General features: G+C 48.4%; 1 protein-coding gene across 6 annotated transcripts in view; it reads right to left on the bottom strand.

Annotated features, from left to right (window-relative positions):
* The window catches only part of POLE (DNA polymerase epsilon, catalytic subunit), a 52230-nt gene that overhangs the window by 14616 nt on the left and 12044 nt on the right, over positions 1–25570 (bottom strand). For all 6 annotated transcript variants that reach the window (XM_072801997.1, XM_072801999.1, XM_072802003.1 and 3 more), the window contains exons 14-38: positions 25422–25535; positions 25099–25311; positions 24800–24907; positions 20869–20997; positions 20688–20790; positions 20437–20583; positions 19891–20036; positions 16782–16930; positions 15480–15572; positions 15136–15280; positions 12719–12876; positions 12194–12389; positions 10755–10969; positions 7567–7669; positions 7029–7109; positions 6826–6948; positions 3772–3984; positions 3288–3497; positions 2911–3054; positions 1531–1671; positions 1230–1383; positions 1047–1153; positions 709–885; positions 406–629; positions 87–307 (exon numbers count right to left, since the gene is read on the bottom strand). In XM_072801997.1, coding sequence (XP_072658098.1) covers positions 87–307; positions 406–629; positions 709–885; positions 1047–1153; positions 1230–1383; positions 1531–1671; positions 2911–3054; positions 3288–3497; positions 3772–3984; positions 6826–6948; positions 7029–7109; positions 7567–7669; positions 10755–10969; positions 12194–12389; positions 12719–12876; positions 15136–15280; positions 15480–15572; positions 16782–16930; positions 19891–20036; positions 20437–20583; positions 20688–20790; positions 20869–20997; positions 24800–24907; positions 25099–25311; positions 25422–25535 — 3814 coding nt within the window. The remainder of the gene's footprint in view (positions 1–86; positions 308–405; positions 630–708; positions 886–1046; positions 1154–1229; positions 1384–1530; positions 1672–2910; positions 3055–3287; positions 3498–3771; positions 3985–6825; positions 6949–7028; positions 7110–7566; positions 7670–10754; positions 10970–12193; positions 12390–12718; positions 12877–15135; positions 15281–15479; positions 15573–16781; positions 16931–19890; positions 20037–20436; positions 20584–20687; positions 20791–20868; positions 20998–24799; positions 24908–25098; positions 25312–25421; positions 25536–25570) is intronic.

Below are 25570 nucleotides of genomic sequence, written 5' to 3'. Positions count from 1 at the left end.
ATGAGTAGGCATTCCCACCACCAATGAATGGCAATAAATGGCAGAAACACCAGCAGGTGTGGACCCCATGTGCCTTGAGCACCCACCTGTAGAGTAGCAGCCTGGACAATTGATCTCCACGCTGGCCTGGTCATCGAATTCCATGACAAGGCGATTGTCATCAGCCTCCTTGCCACCCAGGTCAGGGCGTGACGTAGGCGACAGCCAGAGCAGGTGGCTGTGGCGCTGGAGATGGCGGGCAAAGAAGAGGTCGGAGCCAAAGGTGGAGATGTCCTCAGGCAGATTACCAATGGGGATGTGGAAGTACCTGCACAGGGACATGGGGTCGGCCCCAGAAAGTCAACGAGCAAATGGCAAAGAAGTCAGAGCTCAGAAACACAGTGAAACTCCCTTCATTCCATTCACCTGCTCATCTCGAAGGCCTGTGACAGAGAGGTGTCCAGGTTGAGGTAGTGGCGGATCATGCGCCGGGCTCCGAGGCGCTGCCAGTCCAGGACTCCATAGCTGATCTTATCTGCCACGTGGACAGGCACTAGTGGGAATTCCTCTAGGACAGGAACCTCACCAGCCAGCCTCTTTAGCTCCCAGTTGGACTGAACAGCGATGAGTGTGGGCCCACGGCGCTCCTCCTGGACATACCAGAAGAAAGCAGCTAGCAGGACCCAGGCTAGGGGAGGGGCTCGCACACAGAAGCCTGACTGCACTCACTTTGTAGGCCAGCAGGAAGCGCTGGATGGCTCTGCAGATGGTTTTCATGTCAGTTTCCGCCCGAACTTCAAAAGTGTGTTTGGGAGGAGGCAGGAGCTCCGGGCCCACTTTCTCCATCAGAAGGCTGTGCTCGGCTGAGTAAAGAGCGCTGAGGCTGGGCATCTGGTTGCTTCGCACCTGGACCAACAGAGGCCACATCAGCCCTCTCCCTGTGCAGCTGTGGGGGGCAGGTCCCCTCTATGGCACTACTTCAGACACAATCTCCGCAGGCTCTGGTCAGTGAAGGCTAGATCTGCCCAAAGGTCTGCCCCTCCCCCAGCCTCTTGCCAGGAACTCACAGTGTCCAACACAAACACAGATGCTCTGCGCTGGGAGGGCACGAACAAGCCGAAGAGTGCTTTGTGGCCCTGTGCATGATGGTACAGGTAGAGGTGGCGGATGCTCCCTGTAGGAGAACATGGCCGTCACCCTGAGGAGTGTGGGAGGTTGGACCAGGCATGGGTAGCTGGCATGCATCATACCTGGTTCCAGGTAGCTGAACTGAGCCAGAGAACGCATCTCCAGGTGCTCGAGAGCAAAGGTTTCTGCTTCCCAGCCTGAAAGGTGCCTCACCAGCTGTTTATTGACCACACAGACACAGCCCAGCTGCACTAGGGCGCGGAATAGTAATGGAACCTGGAAGAGAGCAGACGGGGTAGGGTCACCGTGTCTTCAGCAGACACATAGCTGGGCTGCAAGCCTGTCCATGCCATATGAAGTTCCCCTCCTCCATCTCATCAAGATGGATCCATCCCTGCTCAGTTGAGCTGGGAAGATTGTTACCTGAGTCTCATACACGCCCTCAATGTCTGGGGCTGATAACTCAGTATTGATTTCATTGATATGTTCCTGGTACATGTCCTCAGGCACGGAGTACTCATAGAGATTGTAGACCATGTTGGAGCGAGGAAGGACTCGGCTGACCTGGTGACAACAGAGGGTTGACCTTGTCACAAGGCTAAGTGGTGATATCTGTTAAACACACACGTGCATCACTTAAACAGTCCTAGGGCTTCTGGAGCCCACAAGCACACAGAGTGAACCACCTAGAGCCCATTTCTTCTAATGAACAAAACCGAAAGCTGGGGCTATTACTTTGAGAGGCAGCCTGAAGCTTCCCGAAAAGCAGAGGAATGCTCAGACTGCAAGGGAGTAGGTGTTCCCAGTTTATTTTCCTGCTGTCTGCTGGGTTTAACCTGAGAGGAACCTTTTTTGCCTGGTCAGAAGACTGCTCTAGAGGAGCCAAAGAGTACAGGGGGACCTTGGGGAGAGGAGAGGGCACTCAACAGGAAAATATCCCCCCCAAAAGATGTTCCCCTTTGAAGTTGCAAAGCTGCACTGCATCTAAGAAAAGCATAGGAATTCAGATCATATGTTCTCTGCTGCCCTTTCTGGGCCCACACTCTGCTGAATCCTTGGTCAGAACTGAATCTCACCTTCTCCAGAAAGCCTCTACAGTCCAGTTCCCAGTTATAAACACATACATCTCACCTCCTCAACTAGACATCAGCTTGTTAGTGCCCAACTGAGAAATGTGCGCCGACAGCCTCAGTAAATGAGCTTTGGGTGGAGCTCAAAGTTATGTGGATTCCATTTACATAAAACATCCACGACTGGATAATCCAGAGGCAAAATGTTGAGTGGTGATTACCAGGGGCTGGAAGGGGAGACTGCTAAGGGTCCTGGTTTTTTTTGAGGGTGATAAAAAGGTTCTACGGCAGACTGTGGCAGATGCCGCATGACAGACACACATTAAAAGCCACTGAACAGCACACTTTAAATGAGTCATGTGGCATCGAAGTGTATCCCAGGGAAGCCGTTAACATCAGAAAAGCCTATGGAGACAGCCTCCAGCCTCTCCAGACAGATATCTACCTCGTCCTTGCCCTGCTACATGGACATCGGACACAAGAGGATAATGCACCCAGGATGACATTGGCAACTCTGGTCACTGAGGGCTTCAAAGACACCATTTCAATTCTTATTGCAGCCCAAGAAGGTTCTCAGGAGACAGAGGCTCCTTGCTCAGGGTCACCTGGCTCAGTAGGCTCTATATCCGCAAAGCCCCATTCTCCATGAGGCCCCCTCCATCGGTGTGGAGACCACCTCAGAGGCTGAGCAGGCAGCTGACCACAGTGACCAGCAACACCTGCTACTCCATACCTTGCGATAGGAAGGCCCCTCCTCAGCTTTAGCCACCTGCTGGTTGACATAGAATACTCGGGGGATGTTCAGCCTGATGCAGTACAAGTCACTGCTGATGACAGCCCACAGCCTGAATAAACCAGCCTGGCTGGTTTCACTGATCTGAAAGGGAAAGAGCACACAGCAGGTGTGTCATCTGGTCACAGGAAATGCTGGCCTCCGAGGTGCTTCCCGGCACCAGCCCCAATCACCGGGGCACCAAAGCAGAGGCCTGCCCTTTCCCTGCCAGACCACAGGAGGGTCTCCAGGATCATGAGCTTGCCAGACACCCTTTCCCACTGGCTGTGTTGCTGCCCTTGGAGGCATCCCACTTGTCAATGGATAGCGGTCCACACCTGCACAATCTGCCATGGAAGGTCCAAGATGCTGCGGGCGGTCCTTCGCAGGAAGCCCCCCAACCCAGTGGCAGGCCTTTCTCGGATGGCCCCAGGCAGAGGTTCGCCCTCTGCCACCTCCACACACCGCCTCTTCTTGCAAGCCAGGCGTTGCCGGGCCTGCAGCTGCCACTTCTTCTTATGGAACCGGAGCCAAACCAGCCACTCTTCCTAGGACAGATGGCAGAACAGGTCAGGAAGAGGACACAATGAAGACAGCGAATCAGAAACAGCCTTTTTCAGCAATCACATGACCTAGCTTCCAAGCCCGGCTGTCTCTTATAAGGACTAAACCTCTCTTACTGGCCACCTCAGAGATCAAGACCCATCCTGGGGCCCCCAAGCTACTTAAGACTCCATAGGAGACAGTCTGCCACAGCTCAGGCCTTGCTGGTGTCCCTGCTGCCTCCTTCCACTGGCCCCTCCAGGCTCCAAGGCTTATCACCTGGGTGGTTCCAAGGGCTGGAGGCTGCCCCAAGATTTCCTGCCAGGGCACCGTCAGCTCCAGGTCGTGTGACTCCTCCTGGCTCTCCCAGAGGACACGCTTCCTCTTAGTGGCAATAGGAACGGCCAAGTGCAATGGCTTCATGAGGCCAAAATCTTCCATATCAGGAGCACCCAGGCTTTGGGTGCCTTCTGGAACCTGGGCCATGCCCACCTGCAAAGACCCAAAGGAGACTTAAAATGCTACCATCCCTCAGATAATTCCACCTCTAGAAATAAACCATATGGGTATCAATTGAATGGGATAAAATAATTGTACACAAAGATGGGTAGTCATTGACCAATCTATTTCTAATTTCTAATAGTGAAGAGGTTAAACAAAATGTCACTCAAACACCACAACTGTGAAGCACACATTTACATTTTTCCATGTTTCCTCCAAGACTCTCTCCTTCTTGTAAGAAACTATTGCAAAGGATGGGTACCTTCTTTCTGCATCCCAGCCCCCAGCACAGCATCTGTCACTTCCCATGTGTTCTGTTCTTCTACTCCAAGCCTACAAACCTGCTCCCCTCCCTTGGGCTGGGGTGGTCTAGAGTCCCATAGCGTGCAGCCCCACTGCAACCTGTGCTCTTCCCACTCAATGACGTGTTTTTGAGATAGACCCCTACAGATAATATAGATACGGTCCATTCCAAAGAGCTAAGGAGCCTCTTCCTCTTTTCTTATTCTCTGAAATAATCTGTTTAAGAACTTTGGTAAAAATTCCTATGGGCAGCCCAGGTGGCTCAGTGGTTTAGCATCACCTTCAGCCCAGGGCCTGATCCTGGAGACCCGGGATCGAGTCCCATGTCGGGCTCCCTGCATGGAGCTTGCTTCTCCCTCTGCATCTGTCTCTCTTTCTCTCTCTCTCTCTCTCCCTGTGTCTCTCATGAATAAATAAAATCTTAAAAAAAAAAAATCCTATGAAAAATCATTTGGTTTGTTTCCTTTCACTTGTGATTCAATGTCTTAATGGCTTAAGTTCTAGTCTGGTTTTCAGTTCAGTTTGAATAATTCAGTCCTTTCCATCTAAGCTTCCACCCACATGGTTAGTGGGGAAAGGTAATTCCTAACGTTGTTTTAGGGTTTACTGTGTCTACAATTGTGTCTGTTTTCATTAAAATAAAACTCAAAGATTCATCTACCTTGACAAAGATTTGTCCATTTTCTAAGCCTTTTCGAAGATTGTTTGGGTTTTACTGTCATTTTCCTCATTCCTGTTCTTGCTTTCATACCTTCTGTCTTTCTACCTCCACAGCTCACTCTGCTGTTCTCTGACTTATTGGAAGCTGAATTTCCTACTTGCTTTCCTTTCCTAATATCTACCTGTGCAGATACAATGTACACATAGGTGCTCTTCAGCTGCATACCACAAATTTTGATAGGATTAGTACTTTCATTAAGTGTTTCTAGTTCCCATTATGATTTCTTTCCGTGAGTTATTTACAATTTTTTTTAAATTTCCAAACAAAATGGTCTGCATATGAACTATTTAGAATCTGTTGCAATCTACTTTTTGTTATTATTATACAGATGTCATTTTTGGTATGCACATGGTCATTGTTGTACATAGTTCTTTTTTTTTAATTTTATTAACTTATTTGAGAGAGAGAGAGAAAGAGAACACAAGAAAGGGGGAGAGAGAGCATGAGCAGGGGGAGCAGCAGAGGGAGAGGGAGAAGAATCCCCACTGAGCAGGGAGCCCAATGTGGGGCTCGACCTCAGGACCCTGAGATCGTGATCTGAGCCAAAGGCAGACACGTCACTGACTGAGCTATGCAGGCGCCCCTAATGCACGTTCTTGACAAGAATGTGTGTATTTCCTGATCACTGAGTGCAAGCCAGTATTTATTCACTGAATCTGTGAATCTGGTTAGTTACTAAACATAGTTGGTCAACTATGTCACTCCAACCTTATGTATTCTTGTTTTGGTTTGCTAGATCTTTCATTTGAAAGGGATTTGTTAAAATCTCCCAAATTTGACTGGATGTCAATTATTTCTTCTAATCAGGTAAATATTTACATTATGTAATTCAAAATTTAAATTGGGTTTAATTTAAGAATTACAGTTTCTAAAGAAAAAAAAAAAAGAATTACAGTTTCTGGTAAACTGTGGACTTTCAGTACTATTTAATAATCATCCTAACCCTACGAATACCTTTTGGCTTAAGGATCATTTTGCTGGCATTAATACAGCCACACTACCTTTGTTTAGGCTAGTATTGACTGATAGTGTACTTTCCATCCTTTTCATCTTTCTCCCCTCGCCTCCTAGGGATAGCTCTTATAATTAAAATAAAATTAGGTTTCAAAATTCCCACCTGAGAATCTGTTTTGCAGGTAAGTTTGTATACTGCTCTGGTTTAAAGTTCACTTTTCTAGGGACAAAAAGTCAGTAATGAAAAAAAATAATAATAAAGTTCACTTTTCATTTTCAGCACCTGAGAATTTTCTTTTGGCTTTTCTAGTTTTAGCTAAGCCCTTCAGTATTTTCTAGGGTTTCTACAGGGTTTTATTTTGTAATTTAGAAAACTGAAGTCTCGGGGATCCCTGGGTGGCTCAGCGGTTTAGCGCCTGCCTTTGGCCCAGGGCGCGATCCTGGAGTCCCGGGATCGAGTCCCGCATCGGGCTCCCGGCATGGAGCCTACTTCTCCCTCCTCCTGTGTCTCTGCCTCTCTCTCTCTCTCTCTATGTCTATCATAAATAAATAAAATAAATCTTTAAAAAAATTTTTTTTAAAAAAAAACTGAAGTCTCTGGCACAGTAATTCACAGAGTCCCTGAGACCAATTACCACCCTATTCACAGAGAAGAAAACAGTCTTTCTCCCTAACAGAAGATCCAGTATGTCCTACCCCAGAAGATCCCCAGAGGGAAATAGAGTCGACTGTCAGGCACACATTTCTACAAAGAAAAGAAACACTCTAGACACTTGAATGGGAGCATTCAAACAGCAGCAGCAGGAGGCCGCACAGGGGCCATAATGGCGGCTCTGCTGTCCCAGGCCCACTACCTGTCTCCTGCCCTCGAGGACAAAGAGCTCGCTGATCTTCTTCTGCTTGCAGACATCATTCTTCTCCAAAAGTTTCTTGTGCAGCCAGTCAGGGTGCTTGACGCGTGGTACTGGGTTCTTTACCTGCACAAAAGTGACACTGATCATTTGTCTGCATGGCTTTTGAGCCGCACAAGACGCCGTCCACACTGGCAAGGCCTCACCTGCTGCAAAGCTGCAGGGATCGTGATGATCTTCTGTATGGCACTCCCTAGCCGCTCAATGTAGTACTCCCAATCCAAAATCTGGGGGTCCGGGAGAGAGACAACAACAGCGTATAGGAGAAGAGGCAGCAGTAGCAGTAGCAGCAGCAGCAGCAGCAGCGCTTTGCTCCACTCTAGGCCAAGTGCTGCTCTGAATGCTTCCTGTGTTGTACTTATTAACCCACCTTGAAATTGTGGGATGAAACGTACTTACTTTATAGAGAAGGAAACTAAGGCAGAGCACCTAGATGACTCCCAGGATCCCAGACTTAGCAAATGGCTGAAGAAGCACAAGAACCCTGCACCAGAATCCAAGCCATCCCCAGTGCTGGGTTGCCTTAAAGCAGAACCACCTCCTCACCCGTTGTGTCACCCGTTGTGTATGAGAAATGAGGATGTCAAGAATGAAGACTCCAGACAAAATGCTGACCCAAATCAGGGATACTCTGCTGTTGACTCTTCCTCCTAAACTTTTCAGAGTAACAAAGCCAGCACTCACCGTGCGAATATCAAAGTCTTGGAGGGAAGAACTCTTAAGCCATTTCCGGAGAAAGTGCTTCCTCACCATGGGCTCTGCCTGGAAAATGGCAAGCGGGATGGCCCTGGGTGAAGAGAGGCACGAAAGTCAGGAACACAGGAATCTCCCCGATTCCAGTCACAGCACTCACCAGCATACGTGTAATTCACATGGAAATAAGGGATCATAACCTAGTTTGTAACCCGTGCTTTTACTTAATGACATCACTTTGTATAAAGTACAGCTAACATCTAATATTTATCATATTAATAATTACATAATGTTCCACTGTATTAAAGTATCATGGGTTAATTAATGCAGAATCCCAACTGGTGGCCATTTGGTCTGTGTTGTTTGGCCACTGTTAGAGCTATTGACAAATGTTCTTACATAACTCACATATTTACGTGTGTACATACAATCAGACATTTCTTTTTTTATTATTATTATTTATTTATTCATGAGAGACAAAGAGAGAGAGGCAGAGACATAGGCAGAGGGAGAAGCAGGCTCCCTACAGGGAACCCAACGTGGGACTCTATCCCAGGATCCTGGGATGAGGACCTGAGCCAAAGGCAGATGCTCAACCACTGAGCCACCCAGGTGTCCCTTCAGCTCAGGTCTTGATATCATGGTTGTGCGTTCAAGCCCCAATCGGGCTCCACTCTGGGCATGAAGCTTACTTTATTTCTTTTATTTTCTAAAGATTTTATTTATTTATTCATGAGAGACACACAGAGAGAGACAGAGACATAGGCAGAGGGAGAAGCAGGCTCATTGCAGGGAACCTGATACAGGACCCCAGGATCACAACCTGAGCTGAAGGCACTCAATCACTGAGCCTCCCAGGTGCCCCACAATTAGACACTTCTAAAACGTTACTCAGTAAGATACAGGCAGAGTCCACGTGCTTCTGGAAAGAATAAGCCAGCTTTCGTGTCACTAGCAAAACAACAGAGCAACTGTCAATACCCCTTCCTTTCAATGGAGGAAATATTTGTTACTGTGAATGTTCTAAACAAAGAAACTTAAAACACAACAAACACCTGTGCACACATCACCTAGTCCTATCAACCTTCATGGCCTGCCATTTTTACTTCACATATGAGAAAATAAATATAAGGATGAAGTTCTGTGCAGCTCTCCAGACCGACCTCATATATAGAGACAAATGTGATCGCCATTTTAGTGTTTACCAATCCCATGAATACTTCTATATTACTCCTGTCCATATGTTCCTGAAACAAGAACTTCATGTCTGTAAATTTTATACAGATGTTATTGGTACAATGTAATTCATGTGCCACCTGGCAGCACACCATGTAGCTGTGATTCAATCATTCCAATGCCTTCATAGCATTTCACTGCATTAAAAAAAACACACTTGTCCATTTTCTGGTTGAGGGATACTATGGCATTCCCAACATTTACTCTTCAACACAATGTAAACACACAGGGGCAATTATTCAGGGCACATCCCCAGGCATGCTCAATTGTGAGGGGAATCAGGCATCATCTACCTCACTACGCACTGCTGGCTTCGCTCTGAAGTAACTGTCACCCACACTCCTGTCCACATGCATGACAACTGCTACCATCACACTCTTCCTTTCCAACCAATAGATGCTTCCAAAATCTGCACTTCCTGATTACTCTGAGTTTAAACATCTTTCCGTGTACTGACCATCATATTCGTCACTTGTCAGTTGCCTGCTCATATCTGTTGCCTGCTTTTTATGATGTCTTTTTCTTATTGACAGATAGGACTTCTTTATTTTACTCTGTATAAAACCTTTTTTAGACTTATACCAAATTCCTTCTCTTTTTGTTAGAACTCTGAGGATTTCTTTTTAAAGAAATATTTGCTGTTTATTTCATTCATTTGCTTTTCTCCCCCAACCTTCCTAGCATAGGCAAGAACAGTGATTATCAATGTTTGTAGCTTTATCAGTTGTCTACTGTTGTATTACAAACCATTCCAAACTCAATGAATTGAAACAATAACCTTTTTTCGGCTTACGAGTCTGTAACTGAGGTAGTCCTGCGTGAGGTCACTCACGTAGCTGCAATGGCCTCCCCTCCAAGTGTGGCAGTTGGTGCTGTCACCTGGACCTCCCTCTGCATAGGACCTCTCAGCCCCCAGCAGGCCAATCAGGCAGCAAGAGGGCAAGAGCAGAACCACAAGGCCTCCTGCAACCAGCGGTCATGTCTGCCATGTTGCATTGGCCACAGTGAGTCACAGGGCTGCTCAGAGAACAAGAAAAGGAAGGCACACCCCTTTGTGGAAGGAGCAATAAGGCCCTGTTACAAAGGGTCACAGAAGCACAGCTCTGGCCATCTTTGAAACATTTTCTCTTGTTGGTACTTAGTACTTGTCCCCCCAACCCCACCTGCCCTCCCCCGGGCCATCTGTGCACTTTTCTCAAGGCCTGTCCACAGAATCACTTCTAACCCTTGAATTCCTGGTGGGAAGCCCTACCACAGACACACAATGACGGGCAGGAATAAGACCTATCATTCTAGGAGCCCATTCTAGGAGCCCATTCTAGGAGCCTTCAATGCACTGTTTTCTATTTTGTTCATGTGGGCCCTGCACAATTCAAGCAACCTGATGAGCAAGGGAGTGACAAGAGAACCACCTGCTGACTCCGAAACTTCTGTAGTCGGGAGTGGAAGATGCTGTCTGATGGAATCCTTTGCTATTATTCTGGACATGTTTCAGAAGCTGGAGGACACTTCCGTCTGTCAGTAGAGATGGCTAAGGGATACAGCACTGGCAGTACAACAGAGCCTCGGATGCTGGAGCATTCTGTGCAGCTCACCACTGAGACCTTTCCAGCCAGGGTGGCAACAGCCTCCTCGAGGATGTGAGAGATCCAAGGCCCTGCCCTAGACTTCAACTGAACCCTGTGATGGTGCCCATAGTAGCTGACCCCCTAACCACCCCCACACTTCTATGCCTGAGGGTACTCTCAGTCTGGCCTTGCTAAGAACCCAGGTTCTGCAGGGGCCCAAGGCCCAGTCCCCTCACCTCCTCTAACATCTAACCATCCTTTTTCAAGGAAACTCACTTCACTATGAAGGTACAGAAGTTCCATAACAGACTCAGGCTTCCAAACTGAGCATCCAAGACATGAAGCAATCCCTTCCTCAACCTCAAAAACTCTTACCTCTCTGTGACCGGAGAGCCCTCGGGCTTCCGAGAGATGATGTAACGGCAGCTCAGCCCTGCATCCTTCACCATCTGATCTCCCAGGAACTCAGCCAGGCGCTTGGCTGTGCTGATAGACGTGGACTTCTGCTCCCCATAATCTTCCAGCTTCCGAGACATGGAGCGATTCTCAGAGATCAGCTCAAACAGCTCAGAATCGGGCATGTTAGCTGCCTGAAGAGAGAGGCAACAGGTACAACATCACACAGAAGGGAAGGAGTGCTACCCCAGGCTCACTGACAACATTCCTCCCAGAGTCATCTGACCTTTTCCAGCCAGATGAGCTGGAGGCAGAAGTATACCAGGGCTGTCTCCCACCAGCGAACAGCAACACTTACAAATCCTTACACAAACCCTTAACTGCCACACCATTAAACTATGTAGAAGATGTTAACAACTGGGTTACTGATACCAGAGCTGCAAAAGAGAGAGACAGAACTGGTGATTTTTCTCCTAAAAGGAAAAGAAAAACAGGGAAAGGAGGAGCTACTATGCCAGTTGGAGAGCCATGGACCCATTGAGGGGTAGAAGCACTCCTCACCAATGAGGAGTCAGAGGCCGAGAGCAAACAGCTCTACTGCTCCTGCGTGCACACACCCCTGACCTCCCAGCTCCACTGCTCCCACATGCAAGCACTGCCTTCTCTGTCCAGCTGCTCCTGTGTACATGTACCCCTGGTCTTCTGCCCCCAACATTCTGTAATATTTGCCTGGATCCTGTGTTGTGTGTTTTTCTCTCTTGGCACTTACTCTCATTTATGGCCAACCCTCAGAACAAGACAACATGCCAAGCTACAGGAGCCCACAAAACAAAGGAAGACAGAAAAATGTTCCAGAATATTCCAGGATACTTTTCATTTAGAAAGCCTCCTCTTAGCAAACAATGCAAGCAAGGAAGGAAAATCATGTGTACAGAGATGCTGAAGGCAACATTACCGCAGTGGAAACCAGAAGCCTATCTGATCCCCAGCAACAGTGGATAGTTATGGGAGTTAAGTAATGTGAACTTGATGAAATACAGACTAATGATTAACAAAGAGGGAAGAAAAAATTCTGTGAGATGTTTCTAAAGGGAAGCCAGCACCATTGTTTACACTGTAGAAACTACATACCCATTTACAGAGTCTACAAAGATTTAGAAAATCAAAGAAGTTGATGGGATCACTGGTAAATTTATCTCTCACAACTGATCTTTCTGTGCCATTTATTTCCTTCACAGAATTCTGTCCCTGGACACGGGGTTCCTGCTGACAGGGATCCTGAGAGGCACCAGAACTAGGGCAGTCCTAGGGTTTTGTCAGGGTTAGCCCTGATCCCCTGGCTCTCCAGGAGCCCAGGGAACACAGCACCCCTCTGCCCACAGGACCCTCGCAGCCAGGGAAGGAGGGGGTGGCCTCACCTTACTGTACAGCACGTCCAGCCAGTAGTCAGCCACCTTGGCAACAGAGCCATACACTTCTTCTAAGGTGCTGCCCTTGAGGAAAGCCTCGAACACTGAGGACTGGAAGATCTTAATCAGCTGCAGCTCCCCTCGGCGTTTGATCTCGAAGCCCTTCAGCTCAGCCAGGGAACCGTCCTCGTTGAAGACAGCATATCTGGAATCCCCCCGGCGAGCACGGCAGTGAATGGGAGCCTGGGATGCTGGCTCCGTGTCCTGGCCCTCTGTCTGACCCTCCCCCTCCAGCATCTACCAGGCAGCAAACATCTTGCCACCTGAGGCTTGTAAGGGCCTACAGTCTGTACAACCAGAATCTAACAGGTAGAGAGCAAGAGCTGGTGGTATTCATGTTACTACCTTTTCAAATTGAATCAAAAAGGTAAAAAACCAGCACTATTCCCATCTGGCCTCCTGGTCTACTTCCTGGATGGGTTGTTCAATCATCCATTCATTTTCTTCCCAAACACAAGCCTTTGAGATTCCTACCTCTTCTTCAGTTTCTTGCCTTCTTCCTTGGAGGCTGGAAGGATCATGGCAAGGTAGGGTCCGTCAACCTCGAAAAAGATGCTGTTCTCTGAACGGGTGACATAGGTGAGTGAGGATGGTTCAGTCAGCTCCTGGTACTGATCATTGGTGAAGCCTTCCTGCAAACCAAGAGGAAGGTGGCTGCCTCACTCCCAACCATCCTGGAAGTGACAGGTGCCCTCTGAAGACTGGCTGGACCAGCAAACTGTACAGCAGACACCACTCAGCCAGAAAAAGAGGTTAAGTTCTGACACATGTTAGACGTCAATGAACTAAAATGCATTCTGCGAAATCCAGAAGCTTTTATGACTTGCTTCACTCACAGGACATTCTAGAAAAGATAGAATTATTGCACAACGAACACAATGGGTAGCCAAGGTCTGGGGATGGGGAGAGGGGCTGATGATAAAGGAGCAGCACTCGGGAGCCTCCGGGTGATAGAACCGTCCTGTGTTGCTTTGTGGTGGTAGAAACATGACTCTCCATGTAGGTCAAAAACCACAGAACTGCACTCTGTAAAGAGTGAATCTTACCAGAAGCAAATGAAAAAATATTCAACTAGGACATGGGGTAGACCTTAGAGGGACTGCAGACTGGAAGACACTAGCTGACCACATTATATACAGAATCCCGCTAAAGGGCCGACTGAAGTCACTCTTGCAAACCCTGTTTTGACAGGGTAGTACAAACCAAAGAGAAAAACAACTACACACACAAACACTGTGCTGTAGCCAGTAAGTTTACACACGTGATGGCACAATCCTGAAGCCACTTTACACACACACACACACACACACTAAGCAAATAAACATACCAAGAAAGTGAGGGACAGGCTTTTCACTATAAGAAAGAATGAGGAAAGGGGACCAGCTAGGGGCTGGACAGATCAATGCAGACTCACGTTCTGTATTTTATAGTGTACATGCAGACAAACAAATCCAGATGCATGTGTGGGTGAGGCGGGTCTCAGGCATACACATCTCTCCTAGCTTGATTCACTGAGAGCAACTAGAAGCAGTAACACCCAGTAACAACAAGCACCTGCACCTGACCTTGGTTTCCAATAAAAGGGACCTGGCTCCTTAGAGAAATGGCTGATTCCAGGGCTGGGACTAAGAAAACTCAAGATGAGGCTGGAGCATCTTACAGGACCAGGAAGTAAGAAAGTGCAATTTAAAAAAACAAAACAAAACAAAAGAAAAAATCCACACTTGAACTCCAACCACAGAACAGAGGCATGTGTCAAGAATATGTAGGCAAATGTGAAGGAGGAACAAGCAGAGTCACAAACATACCAGAATAGGACGAGGAAATCACTAAGCAGGGTTAAGTGGGAAGGAAAGGTGATAATGCTTCCTTACACAAGGATTCCAATTAATAAATGTACCAGGAATGCGGGAAAGAGAGCTGCCAGAGGGGAAAGCCACCACAGAATCACCGACAGATACTCAAACGAAGGAAAATTAGAGAGATACAGGACAACTGTAGAGTCGCAAGTATCTCCTCCAGTGTTCATTCAAGGCTCCGCTGGTCTCTACACACGGCCAGACTCTCTGATGCTCGTCCCCCAGAGTGTGGGCTCCTTGACTTACCCCTGCAGGGAGAAGGTGAGCAGAACAGTGGGTGGGACAGGGGGAGGCCACCAGGCAGGAGCTGACCTAGAAGTGACCAGAAGTGCAGAGGGACAGAGACACAGGCAGAGGGAGAAGCAGGCTCCCCGCAAGGAGCCTGATGGGGACTCAATCCCAGGACCCCAGGATCACACCCTGAGCCCAATGTAGATGCTCAACCGCTGAGCCACCCAGGCATCCCGTAATGACCTCATTCTAATGACAAGAAAGAACACACAGATCCAAAAGGGACACCCTCAACAAACACCTAGCAGGATTCCTTGAAGACAGGGAATGGCCAGCCTGGAAGGGACAGAGGAGACAGGACAAGCACACCAGTGTGGAGCCCTGGTGAAACAGGGAAATCCAAATAAAGACTCAAGCTTGGTCAGTGTTGTGTCAACATAAGTTCCTTAGTTCTGATAACAGTTTACAGATGTTAACGTGAGAGGAAGCTGGCTAAAAGATATATGCAAATCTCTGTTCTATTTTCATGACTTTTCTGTAAGTCTACAAGTATTTTAAAATAAGTTAAAAGTAAAACAGTCTGACACTGTGCTAGACGAGAAAACTTAAGAGCACAGCATTTTCTATACAGATCCCCGGGCTACAGAAAAGCCGAATGGCACAGGTAGGGTAGTCTGATGCTTGGAGAGGGAATACACACACCTGAGAGCCAATGCAGTCCCCCTCCCAAATCTCCATCAGAGTGAGGATGCTAGGAACCCAGGCCCAGATGGCAGGTCCTCCCTGGAGACCCAGGCTCACCTTCACCATGATGTTCAACATGGCCCCAGGGTAGGAAATGGTCACCTTGGGCTTTTTCACACTGGTTGTCTTGATGACAAAGTTTTCAGGAAAGCTGTTGGGCAGGACGCACCATATTCCGTCTGTGTCCAGCTCCAAGGGTCTCCTTCAGAGAAACAGAGAAGCAAGGCCATATGAATACTGGACCATGGCCTCCTCCATGTAGGGAGAAACCCAGCATGAAGGCCCTACCTGGCTGGAGACCCATGAAACACAACACCCACCTGCTCACTCCCTATTCCCACTCCTCACCCTTCCTTTCTAGGCTGTTCACTCACAGCAGCTGACCAGAGCACAGCACTCACCCGATCTGCTCAATCAGCTCCCGTGCCTGGGTGATGATGTTAGCCCCTGTGAAGCAGACAATGCCTGCCATCTCCATGGAGTACCAGCGAGCCCTGAGGAAGAGAGTCACAGCCTTGCGGGGGAGGAGGGCTCCCCTCAAAGGGTCATTAGAGGGCAAGAGAAGGACACCTAGCAGGGGCTGTCTGAAGCAGGGCAGGAGAACCACAGAAGCACTCACCTCTGTGCTTCCTTCAGGGTGCAGAGCTGGAAGATATAGCAGGCTGCCACAGCACCAGCCCAGAGGTTGTGTGTCCCCATGAGCCCTCTCACCATCCCCAGCACCATCTCCTGCCTTCCCCATCTCCCAGACACCATGCTCATCCTCTGACTTCTCAAGGAAAACACAAGCTCGCAACAGCCTCAGCTTCCCGCTAGATCTGCCTCACTGCCCCCAAACCAAGTCTCATCTAGAGGTGTCAGGTGACCCAAGGTCCACCCCTCCTGCCCCTGGGGCCTCCACTCTTGCCCTGTTTCTCGCCCCTCCTTCTGTCATTAAAAAGCAAAAAAAATAGGGACGCCTGGGAAGCACAGACAGTTAAGCATTCAACTCTTGGTTTTGGCTCAGGTCATGGGATCAAGGCGTGTGTTGGGCTCCACGCTCTGTGAGGAGTCTGCTTGGGATTCTCCCTCCTTCTGCTCCTACCCCCTGTCCTGTACACATGTGAGCACGTGCTCTCTCTCTAGAATAAATCTTAAAAAAAAAAAAAAAAAAACAACAAAAAATAAAACAACTTTCCCTCAAACCTAATCCCCAGTGCCCCATATTTTTCCTTCTCCAGAGCCACCATGCTGACCCTCCTCATGACCCCTACCACAGTGGCCAGGCCTCCACAACCCCCACCCCCCCTTCCCCCAAGGTCCTTGCCCACCATTCAGGTCCCACCTGGTCCCAAGTCCATCAGAAACAGTCCACCTTGGCTCTAAGGCCCCCCCATTCCTGGCCATCCTGACTCCTTGAATGGCCTCACACCCCTCATTAGTCACGCTGTGCTGCTCAGGGACTGCCTGGAGCCTCGCCACAGCCTCCAAGTGATGACTTTCACTAAGTCAAATAAATATACTGGAATCTACCAAATCACCATCTCTAGCCCAAGACCTGGAGACAACATGCCTGTAGTATGCATCTCCTGGCACCCCACACAGTGGGGCCGTACCCCAGCCCCCCGCCCTAGCCAGATCTCTCCCACCTCCCTCAGAATGAAGCCCACAGGCACCAACTCTCCTGGCTCTCCCTTGACTCATGCCCTCAGGCAGGAGCCTACCCTCTGCGCATGACGTAGCCATAGAAGGAGTTGAGGATGCACTTGTGCGCCAGCTGCAGGGAGTCATACAGGACCTCCATGTTCTTGCAGCGCTTCACTTCGGCCGCATCACCCACCTCCATGGCTGCAGAGAGTTTCTTCTTCCACACCTGAAAACAACAAAAACACTGATGGCCTCCCAGCTTCTTCAGCTCACATTTCACACAAAGGCCCAAAAGTTTAATAGCTTGAAAATTTCAAATCTATAGAAAACTTCAAAAATCAACCGAACTGAAGACAATAGATAATTCCAAAAAACCACTGCTGACCCTCAGCATTTACTCTATCCCTTTCCTTTCACAGGCACAGCCAGTGCAAAGGTGTAGACATCATGACCTGACCCCCCCTAAAGACTCCAGCACACAATTTGTAAGAATAAAGACATTTTATACAACCACCACACTATTGCTGCACCTGAAAAATTTAACAAGGGTATGGTACCAACATGTCCCTCCCAGGTCTGCACAACCCACAATCCTGCAGCCAGGCCGGAACCACACACTTGGCCCCACGTGTCCTGAGCCATCAGTAACCTAGCACTGCCCCCGGTGTAAGGCAGACGTCCTGAAATGACTTCTGAACACAAAGGATTGTATCCACGTTATGTTTTTATTCTTGTGAGATCAAAGACAGGGAGAAAATACCATGGCAACTCTCTTGGACACTTGGAACAACTTCAGTCTCCTGGGACAGAACCCAGAACCCAACAGTAAACTAGAGAAATTATGAAACCGAAGTCTGAGACCAGCAACAGAGGCGGAGGCTTCACGCCACCCAAGAGGTATCAGGGTTCCCAACATGCGCCATTATTCCAATTACTCTGATTTAGTGAAGTCAATAATCTGAGTTACTGGTCTTCTCCAACAACAGAACTCAGAAACTACTAACAGGCAGAGAGCAAAAATGCACAGCAGTAAAGGCAACATCTCAAGATAATAACTGACTCAAGAGCCATGACTCTTGGTAGACCAAGAGCTGCTCATCAGATCCTGTACCAAGCACTGGAAGACAGACATGATCAAGCTAACAAAGGACCTTGTTCTAAATGGTTGTGATGGAAATGTTCTCTTCACTGTGGTGGTGGTTACACAGCTGTATGTTTTTTGTCAAAGTCCATAGAACTGCCCACATGGAAAGGTGACCAGCATGGGCACTCAGGGGCACCTGAACTCACTCCTGCCCAAGCTGCATGTCTGTCCCTACTTGCTGTCACAGTTGTCAAACATTTGAAGTTTCTCCTGCCCCATAACATCTCACCATCATTCCCCCGGCTAATGCGTTTCAATACCGAGAAGCCTGGCAAAAAATAGACAACAAACATCTTGACTGAATGAAAGGCTCTCTAGAATCTGAATCAGATTGGAAGCCACAGATCACGAATGCTGGGCCTGGGGTACCAGACTCTAGCACCACCCAGTGCAGCTGAGGGGGGCACATGGTGACACCTGGCCATCATACCCACAGGCTGCACATCCTGAGATGCTCAGCCTAGAAGACAAGGCCAGAGGACATCCCCAGTGTGTGGATGAGACTCACAGTGGCAGAATAGCTACACCTGCTTCACTGAGATGAAGCAAGTCTTCGCTAGCAGAAACTGTGGGGTGCATTTCTGTGATGGGACTGGCTTTCTTGAGGCCAAGATGTCTCTGTATTAACTCGACTTCGGGTAACAAGAGCTACTCAAGAGGCCCCTAGTAAGAGCAACTAACAAGGACACACAGAGCAGGCCATAAATATTTCACTTCTCACCAGTATGAGAAGGAAATTTTTTTGAAAGTTTGTTATCTATTTAAAAAACAAAAGAAGATATTTACTGAATACCTACTACTTGCCATGTACTGAGTTACATTCTGAAAAATGAGACAAATACACTCACTATACTTTTAGTGCTTATGTGAAGAGAGACAAAGGAATAAGAAACTTAATACTCAATTGAAACAAAATGAGATGATGATACAGCAGTTCTCAAAAGATTAACAACTGAATTACCATAGGACCCAGCAATTCCAGTTGGGCAAACCCCTGGAAGAACTGAAAGCAGGGACCTGAAGAGGTATTGCACACCCACGTTCACAGCAGCATCATTCAGACACCAAAACGTGGAAGCCACCCAGCACCCATGGATGAAGGGTGAATACAATGTGGTCCATCCACACAACAGACTGTTGTTCAGTCTCAGAAGGAAGGAACTTCTGACACCTGCCACGACCAGGACGAGCCCTGAAGACATGATGCTGAGGGAGGGAGCCGGTCATCAGCAGACACCACATGACTCCACTGACCTAGAGGCCCCACAGAAGTTAAATTCTGAGACAGGAAGAAGGATGGGCACATCTGTCAGATGAAGGGTTCTGGAGAGGGACGAGGTGGAGCTGCACAACAGTGTGAATGTCTCTAATGCCACAGAACTGTGCGCTTATTAAATATGTTAAGTTTTATGTCTATTTGACCACAAAAAAAAAAAAAAAAAAACAGCAAAACAGGTAGTAATAATAAAATGTGATGACAAGAATCTATCAGAGCAGGGGCCTTACGGAGTCTAGTCGTGAAAGGTCTTTCAGGAGAAATAACTCCACCTGCTCAAGTCTAAAATAACAATCTGCGACGATCACTGAGGTGTTGCTATGGACCTTCCTTGATCATACTGAATGAAACCTGTCAGTAAATTGCCCTCTGCCTCTTCCCATCAGAGGCTGGCAAACTAAAGGGCCACATGGTGGTTACTGTACTCGTGCAGCCTGTTTCTATGCCAGGGGCTCACCTCCTGCTGCAGGGGAATGCAGCTCAGTTCCAATAAAAGTTTGTTGATAAAAATGGACTACTCAGCTATAGTATGCTGACCCTGGCTCTACATAAATATTTCAAAAGCAGTCATTCAGAATAGTTTCAAGGCCTCAAGTTTTTAATTCTTAAAAGCTAAAAACAACTGTGCACTCGTTACTTTCCAAACCCATGAGAGCCTAGAGGTTGGGAGTCATACATCCTAGGTGGAGAAGTTACAACTGCCCACATGAAAGAGTCTCATCTCAGAAACTAGACTCTGTCCTGACCTCATAAAGGTTAGGCTCACCTTGTGGAGACCTTTGAATTCATAACGCCTGTCTCGGAAGGCGCGCACTGTGTCCACATAGAAAGAGTTCTCCCGCTGGCAGATAGTGGTGAGGCGCTCCTCCACCCTGGTGACGTGTATCTTCTTGTATGCCTTCCGGCAGTAATCTGAGGCCCAGAGAGAGCAGGGGAGCATGAGAGACTCCACATAGGAGGGAGCCAGGCCTCCTGGACATAGCCAAAGAAAGCTAGGAAGCAACAGATGCCAACAAATGCAGCTTTCTAGGTTAACACAAAGCAGCAGAAAAGTCAGGAAGATACATGCTGGTTTATCCTATCAAGAAAAGGACAGCCCCAGTGTGACTGGACCAAATTCCTCAAGAGCACAGTAAGGAGAATTCATCATCTGAACACTGACTAAAGAAGAAATAAAGGCTGTAGGAAGAACCCATTCACAGTGATCTCATCTAGTGCAACATCTCCTTTAAGTGACCTCTGGCAGTGATGTACCAACACGACCCAACAAAGGCCCAAGTTAGAGGCGGCACAGCATTTGAAAGTTGCTCACCTGACAGCCTCCGCTTCTCATATTTAGCCTGCTCCTCTCGAGAGAGCTCGTGAAAGGCCCGGGCTGGACCCTCTGCAGTCAAGGGAGGGAACTTCTCTGACTCCAGCTGGTGCTGGATCCGATGGTACTCACTGCGACTGGCTGGCACTAGGAGGGTGACAGAGGAGAGTCCATGACAGGGACCTATGCATCTGGTCCCCACTGAGCCACCCCACCGAGCTACCCCACCCCCGCCCTGGTGTTGCACTCACTGAACTCGCCCCTCCACTGCCAGGCCATCTTTCTCTGGCAGTTGGCCCCAGGCTTATTGAAGTCACAGGCAGCACAGGTAGCCTCATCCACCACGGCAGAGGGCTGCAGGGCAGGGCAGCAGGGGGATCAGTTAGGGTCTGGGCAGAAAGAGCTCAATGCTGATGTGGGAATCTGTCTCACCTGCAGGCGGTTCGTCAGGATGATGTTAGGGTACATGGCCCCCACATCCAGGTGGTAGATAAGGGGACACTCTATTCTGTTTGGAACATCTTTCAGGGAGGTGAGCTTGGTCTTAATCTGATCACACACCTAGGAGAAAGGACAAAGGAGTGGCACCCAAGGCAAAAACTTGAGATTGTATGGTCATTGTATTGTCGGTTACAAAGAAAGCACCCGTAGGTCCCAGAAGGACAGTAAACAATGGCCACCAACACCAGGGCCTGGATGTACAGGACCCTTGCAAGAAAAGACAGAGCCCTAAGGAGGACAGCATATCGGGGAGCAGAAGCCTCTGCCCTAGAGGACCTTCAGGGTTGGGAGAAAACTGTGAGAGAGTAGTAGCCTTGCACGGCAGGGCCATCCATCAGTGAGGATAAGACCCGGCTAGAATATCAACAGCACTCTTCTTGGGTGCCCTGCATGGTGGGGGCATGTGACACCCCTCCCTTAGCAACCCCTCACCTGATAGATGAGAAGTCACAAGAGATTAGCAGGGGCTCAAGCATAGGCCCCCTTAGCCCAAATGCTATGTTCTGATCCTCGGTGCTAGATGGTCTCCAGCATTTCTTTATAAACCAGAAAATGAGCAGTTAGCTTAAAAAGTCCTCCTGATCCCAAATACCCAGATATCCTGCATGAAATATGAGAACCCTGTAAATGTAGAAGTTAGCTTCTAAGTTACCCACAGAGGGCAAAAGCAAAGAGTAGACTCAAAACCAGAGCAGTGAGCTAATTTGGTTATGCCCTGGCAGACACCAGGCTGTGTCAGGGTCCCCAGGACCACGCCATAGTGCAGTGACTCACAGTGAAAGGACATAGAACTCAACCAGCCAAGGGAAAAGGCACATGGGGCAGAGTCAGGAAGTTAGGTTTGAGCTGGGATGAGCTTCATGCTCCCAGCATCAAACTAGGACAACATATGCCAAGTGCCTTGGTGCAGGGAGGCTCACAGGCCCAGGGCTCACGGTCCCTACTGGGGCTGGTCAGGTAGGGTCCTCTGCTTGCACACACACTGCTGACTCTGAGAAAGAAAGCGGATGCTCGGCATGAACAGTGTTTGCATACGTGAGTAAAGTTCACGCAGCACTCCTGTCCAAGGAAGTTGAGGACCCCTGAACCCCAAGTCCCAGCCTCACACACAAGCCTTCCCAAGGCTGGCCATTTCAGCCCTCAGTGTGAGTGCTCCCACACATTTCCCATGCCTCTTTGGCAAGCGGCAACCTGCACACAACAGGGAGACGAAATAGAACCCCAAATAAAGGCCAGATCCAAAAAGGCCACCTCTGTGAAAGGATAAACTAGAGAAGTCTGCTCAGTAGAATCACATCTCTTCTGGGTTCCTGGAGAAAGTCTTCCTGAGCACCTGGCAACCACAGACTGGTCCCTCCAACAAGTGTGTGGTTGACATTATACTCTCCACTTAGTCTAGGAACCCTCCAGCCATGGATCCACATAAGAAGGGACTCCAGCCCAGAAACAACATCAAAGAACCTGACAGCTCCTTATAGTCTCAGCCTGAGACTCTCTGCTGAATATAAATTCACATTCCAGGGATCCCTGGGTGGCTCAGCGGTTTAGTGCTGCCTTTGACCCAGGCGTGATCCTGGAGTCCCGGGATCGAGTCCCACATCGGGCTCCCTACATGGAGCCTGCTTCTCCCTCTGCCTATGTCTCTGCCTCTCTCTGTGTGTCTCTCATGAATAAATAAATAAAATCTTAAAAAAAAAAATTCACATTCCAAATCTCAGAGAGAAGAATACCCCATGACCCGGAGCATACCCAGTGGGAGGAAGCCCTGAGAATCTGAGAATAAATCTCCTAAATGTGGGAAAATGAGCACAATTAAAAATACTGAAGACTAAAACTCTAAAAGGAAGAGAAAGAGTCCATTAAAAAAAAAAAAAAAAGATGAAGCACATCAGAAAAGAACGGAGCCTCCAGAAACAAAAATACTGTCCTAAAAAATAAAGTATGGCTTCTGATGAACAGATATTTTTATCCACTCCCCAAAACACAACATCTACTTAAATCAAAGCATTAACATGCACTTATCTGGTAAATTCATTCTGCACCAAATGTACACAACACCAAGGAATGCAATCCCCACGTTTGAGAACTAGTATATTCACAGGTTAATCTAATAATGCGGCAAACTTCTGTAAAGGACCAGATAATAAATACTTTAGGTTTTGTGGCCACACATTCTGTCACATACTCTTTTTTTCATAACATTTTAAAAACGTGAAAACCATTCTTAGCTTGGTGGCTACATGGGTCTCACAGGCTATCATCTGCCCACTTCTGTTTTAGACCATTTTGAGTAAACTGGAAAACATCTAAATAGACACAAGATTAACCAGGAAAGTGGCCATATGTTAAAGTTGGCAGTCATGTGAGAAATATCACTTGAACACAAAAATGCCCTTAGAATTAAAAGACTCCTTAAAACCCTTCCTCCAAAGCAGTCAAGATAAAAAACACACCAAAAATCATAAAAAAACATAACTAAAAAAAGTAAAATCTATCCTATAGATTGGGAAATCCCAGAAGCATCAATACCTTCTGTTTGTTACTAAATTCTCAGCTAATGAATCTTTAGGAGAACAGACACTCCATCCTTCTTTATCCTGAGTCATGTTCTGAAATGCTACCCGGGAGGCAAAGTTCCCAGAGGATGAGCCCTACGCTGCTGAGACCCCTAGCTGGCACCTCCTGTCAGCATCCTGGAGCTGGGATGGTCCCTCAGAAACGTGATGAGCCTGTTTTCCTTTCCCTAAAAACCCTGGGCTGCCCTTTAGACCACTATGGAGACAGCCCGCAGACCACTCCCTGTCGTCTGGGAGCCCCCTGCTGGGCTTCCCCAGGCGTCGGGAGGCCTCTGCCCAGCACACCATACTCATACTGCCACTTCTTCAACTTGAAAGTAGTATCTGTTCCTTCTGAGGTGCTAACTCATGTTTGGTTTTCAGCCTAGACGCTCTTCACATATTGTCCCTTAAGAGTTCCTGAAGCAGGGATCCCTGGGTGGCGCAGCGGTTTGGCACCTGCCTTTGGCCCAGGGCGCGACCCTGGAGACCCAGGATCGAATCCCACATCGGGCTCCAGGTGCATGGAGCCTGCTTCTCTCTCTGCCTCTCTCTCTCTTTCTCTCTCTCTGTGACTATCATAAATAAATTAAAAAAAAAAAAAAAAAAAAAAAAGAGTTCCTGAAGCAAATGGCAACTGGAGCTGACAACCGCTGCATAGCACTTCAGTTTCCAGAGTACGCAAATTGACTTGAGTTCTGCCAATTAGAATGTTTCCTGAAATCAATCCTAAAACTGGTAAAAATTCCAAACCACTAGTCTCTCAGTACCCCCCAGTGCTGAGCAGTGCTCAGCAGAGGCACCTGAGAACTGCCGTGTCTGAAGACCAGGACTGGTAAGCTGGGAGGTACCTGGGGTCTCCAGGCTTGGGGCACGTTGTAAATGGTGCTGTTATTTGATAGGTGTTAAGGTCACTATATTATACTCCATCACTCGTAGGAACTGACTCTCAGCACTTTTAAAGTCTCTTTAACGAAAAATAAAAACCAATGGCTCCTCATTGCCTATAGAATAGTCCAAATGAACTGAGCAGGAGAGCCAGCACTCACCTCTGCCCTACATCCACCCACCATGATGTTCCAAGAGCCAGCCCAAGAACCCCGTCTCCCTGTAAAACTCTCCTACGTCTCCAAGTTGGGTCATTCACTGTGACCACAACACTGTCCTGCCCCCCACAGCCAGACCAGAAGAGACCCTGTGTCATCTGTGTCAGGGCCCAGGAGGTATGTGACAAACATGCTACTGAAAGAAGCCGGTCTACAGGCAGGGCAGGCAAAGACCATTTCCCCTGGCCAGTGGAACATCACCTCTTGGAAGTTGGTGACATGCTCCATGGGCACCTTCTCCTCTTCCTCGATGGCATGGCGCATGGTCTTCTCCACCCTCTGCAGCAGGAAGTCAAAGGCAGCAGGATTCTAGCACAAATGACCAAGAGAGGACAGGAATGAGATGGGAAGTGCCCTTGCCCCAGCCAATCTGCCTCAGGTGGGACACTGCAGAGACTGCTTCAGAGGAGCCAAGTCCAGGGCAGCCCAGACAAAGGAGGCCTAGGGAGGAATCCACAGGGCAAAAAAGGGGTGAGGCCAGGAAGACCAGAGAGGCTCACCATCCTGAACCGGCAGGGGATGTCACTGCGAAAGACGCCTGACTCAAGGGCCTCCACGTGGCCACCCACATAGGTCTCGGCATCCAGCACGTGGCCATCACCTGTCAGCTTGTTGAACTCCTGCTCCTGCTTATTGGGGAAGATGATGTTGGCGTGGAAGGCCTGCACCATCAGCAAGGCCTCACAGAGAGTCCCAGAGCCCTTCCGCAGCACCTGTGGGGGAGACACCAGGCCTCAATCACATGTCAAAATCCCACAGCCACATCCACATCAGCTGCTGGGCCCGGCTCCACTGCGCACATGGGGCCAGGAGAGGCACTGACCTCATCAGGCTCCATGGGGATAATGGTGCAAAGGGCGAATATAAAGGGGTGGACGTATTTCATGTACAGGTAGTACGTGGCCACTGCATCTGACACGGAGTACGTGGCCAGAGTCTGAGGAGAAAACATTAGAGAGTAAGAGCAATGAG

Source organism: Canis lupus, chromosome 27 (genome assembly GCF_048164855.1).
Source record: "Canis lupus baileyi chromosome 27, mCanLup2.hap1, whole genome shotgun sequence".
NCBI lineage: Eukaryota > Metazoa > Chordata > Mammalia > Carnivora > Canidae > Canis > Canis lupus.
This window is presented reverse-complemented; position numbering and strand designations above follow the sequence as displayed.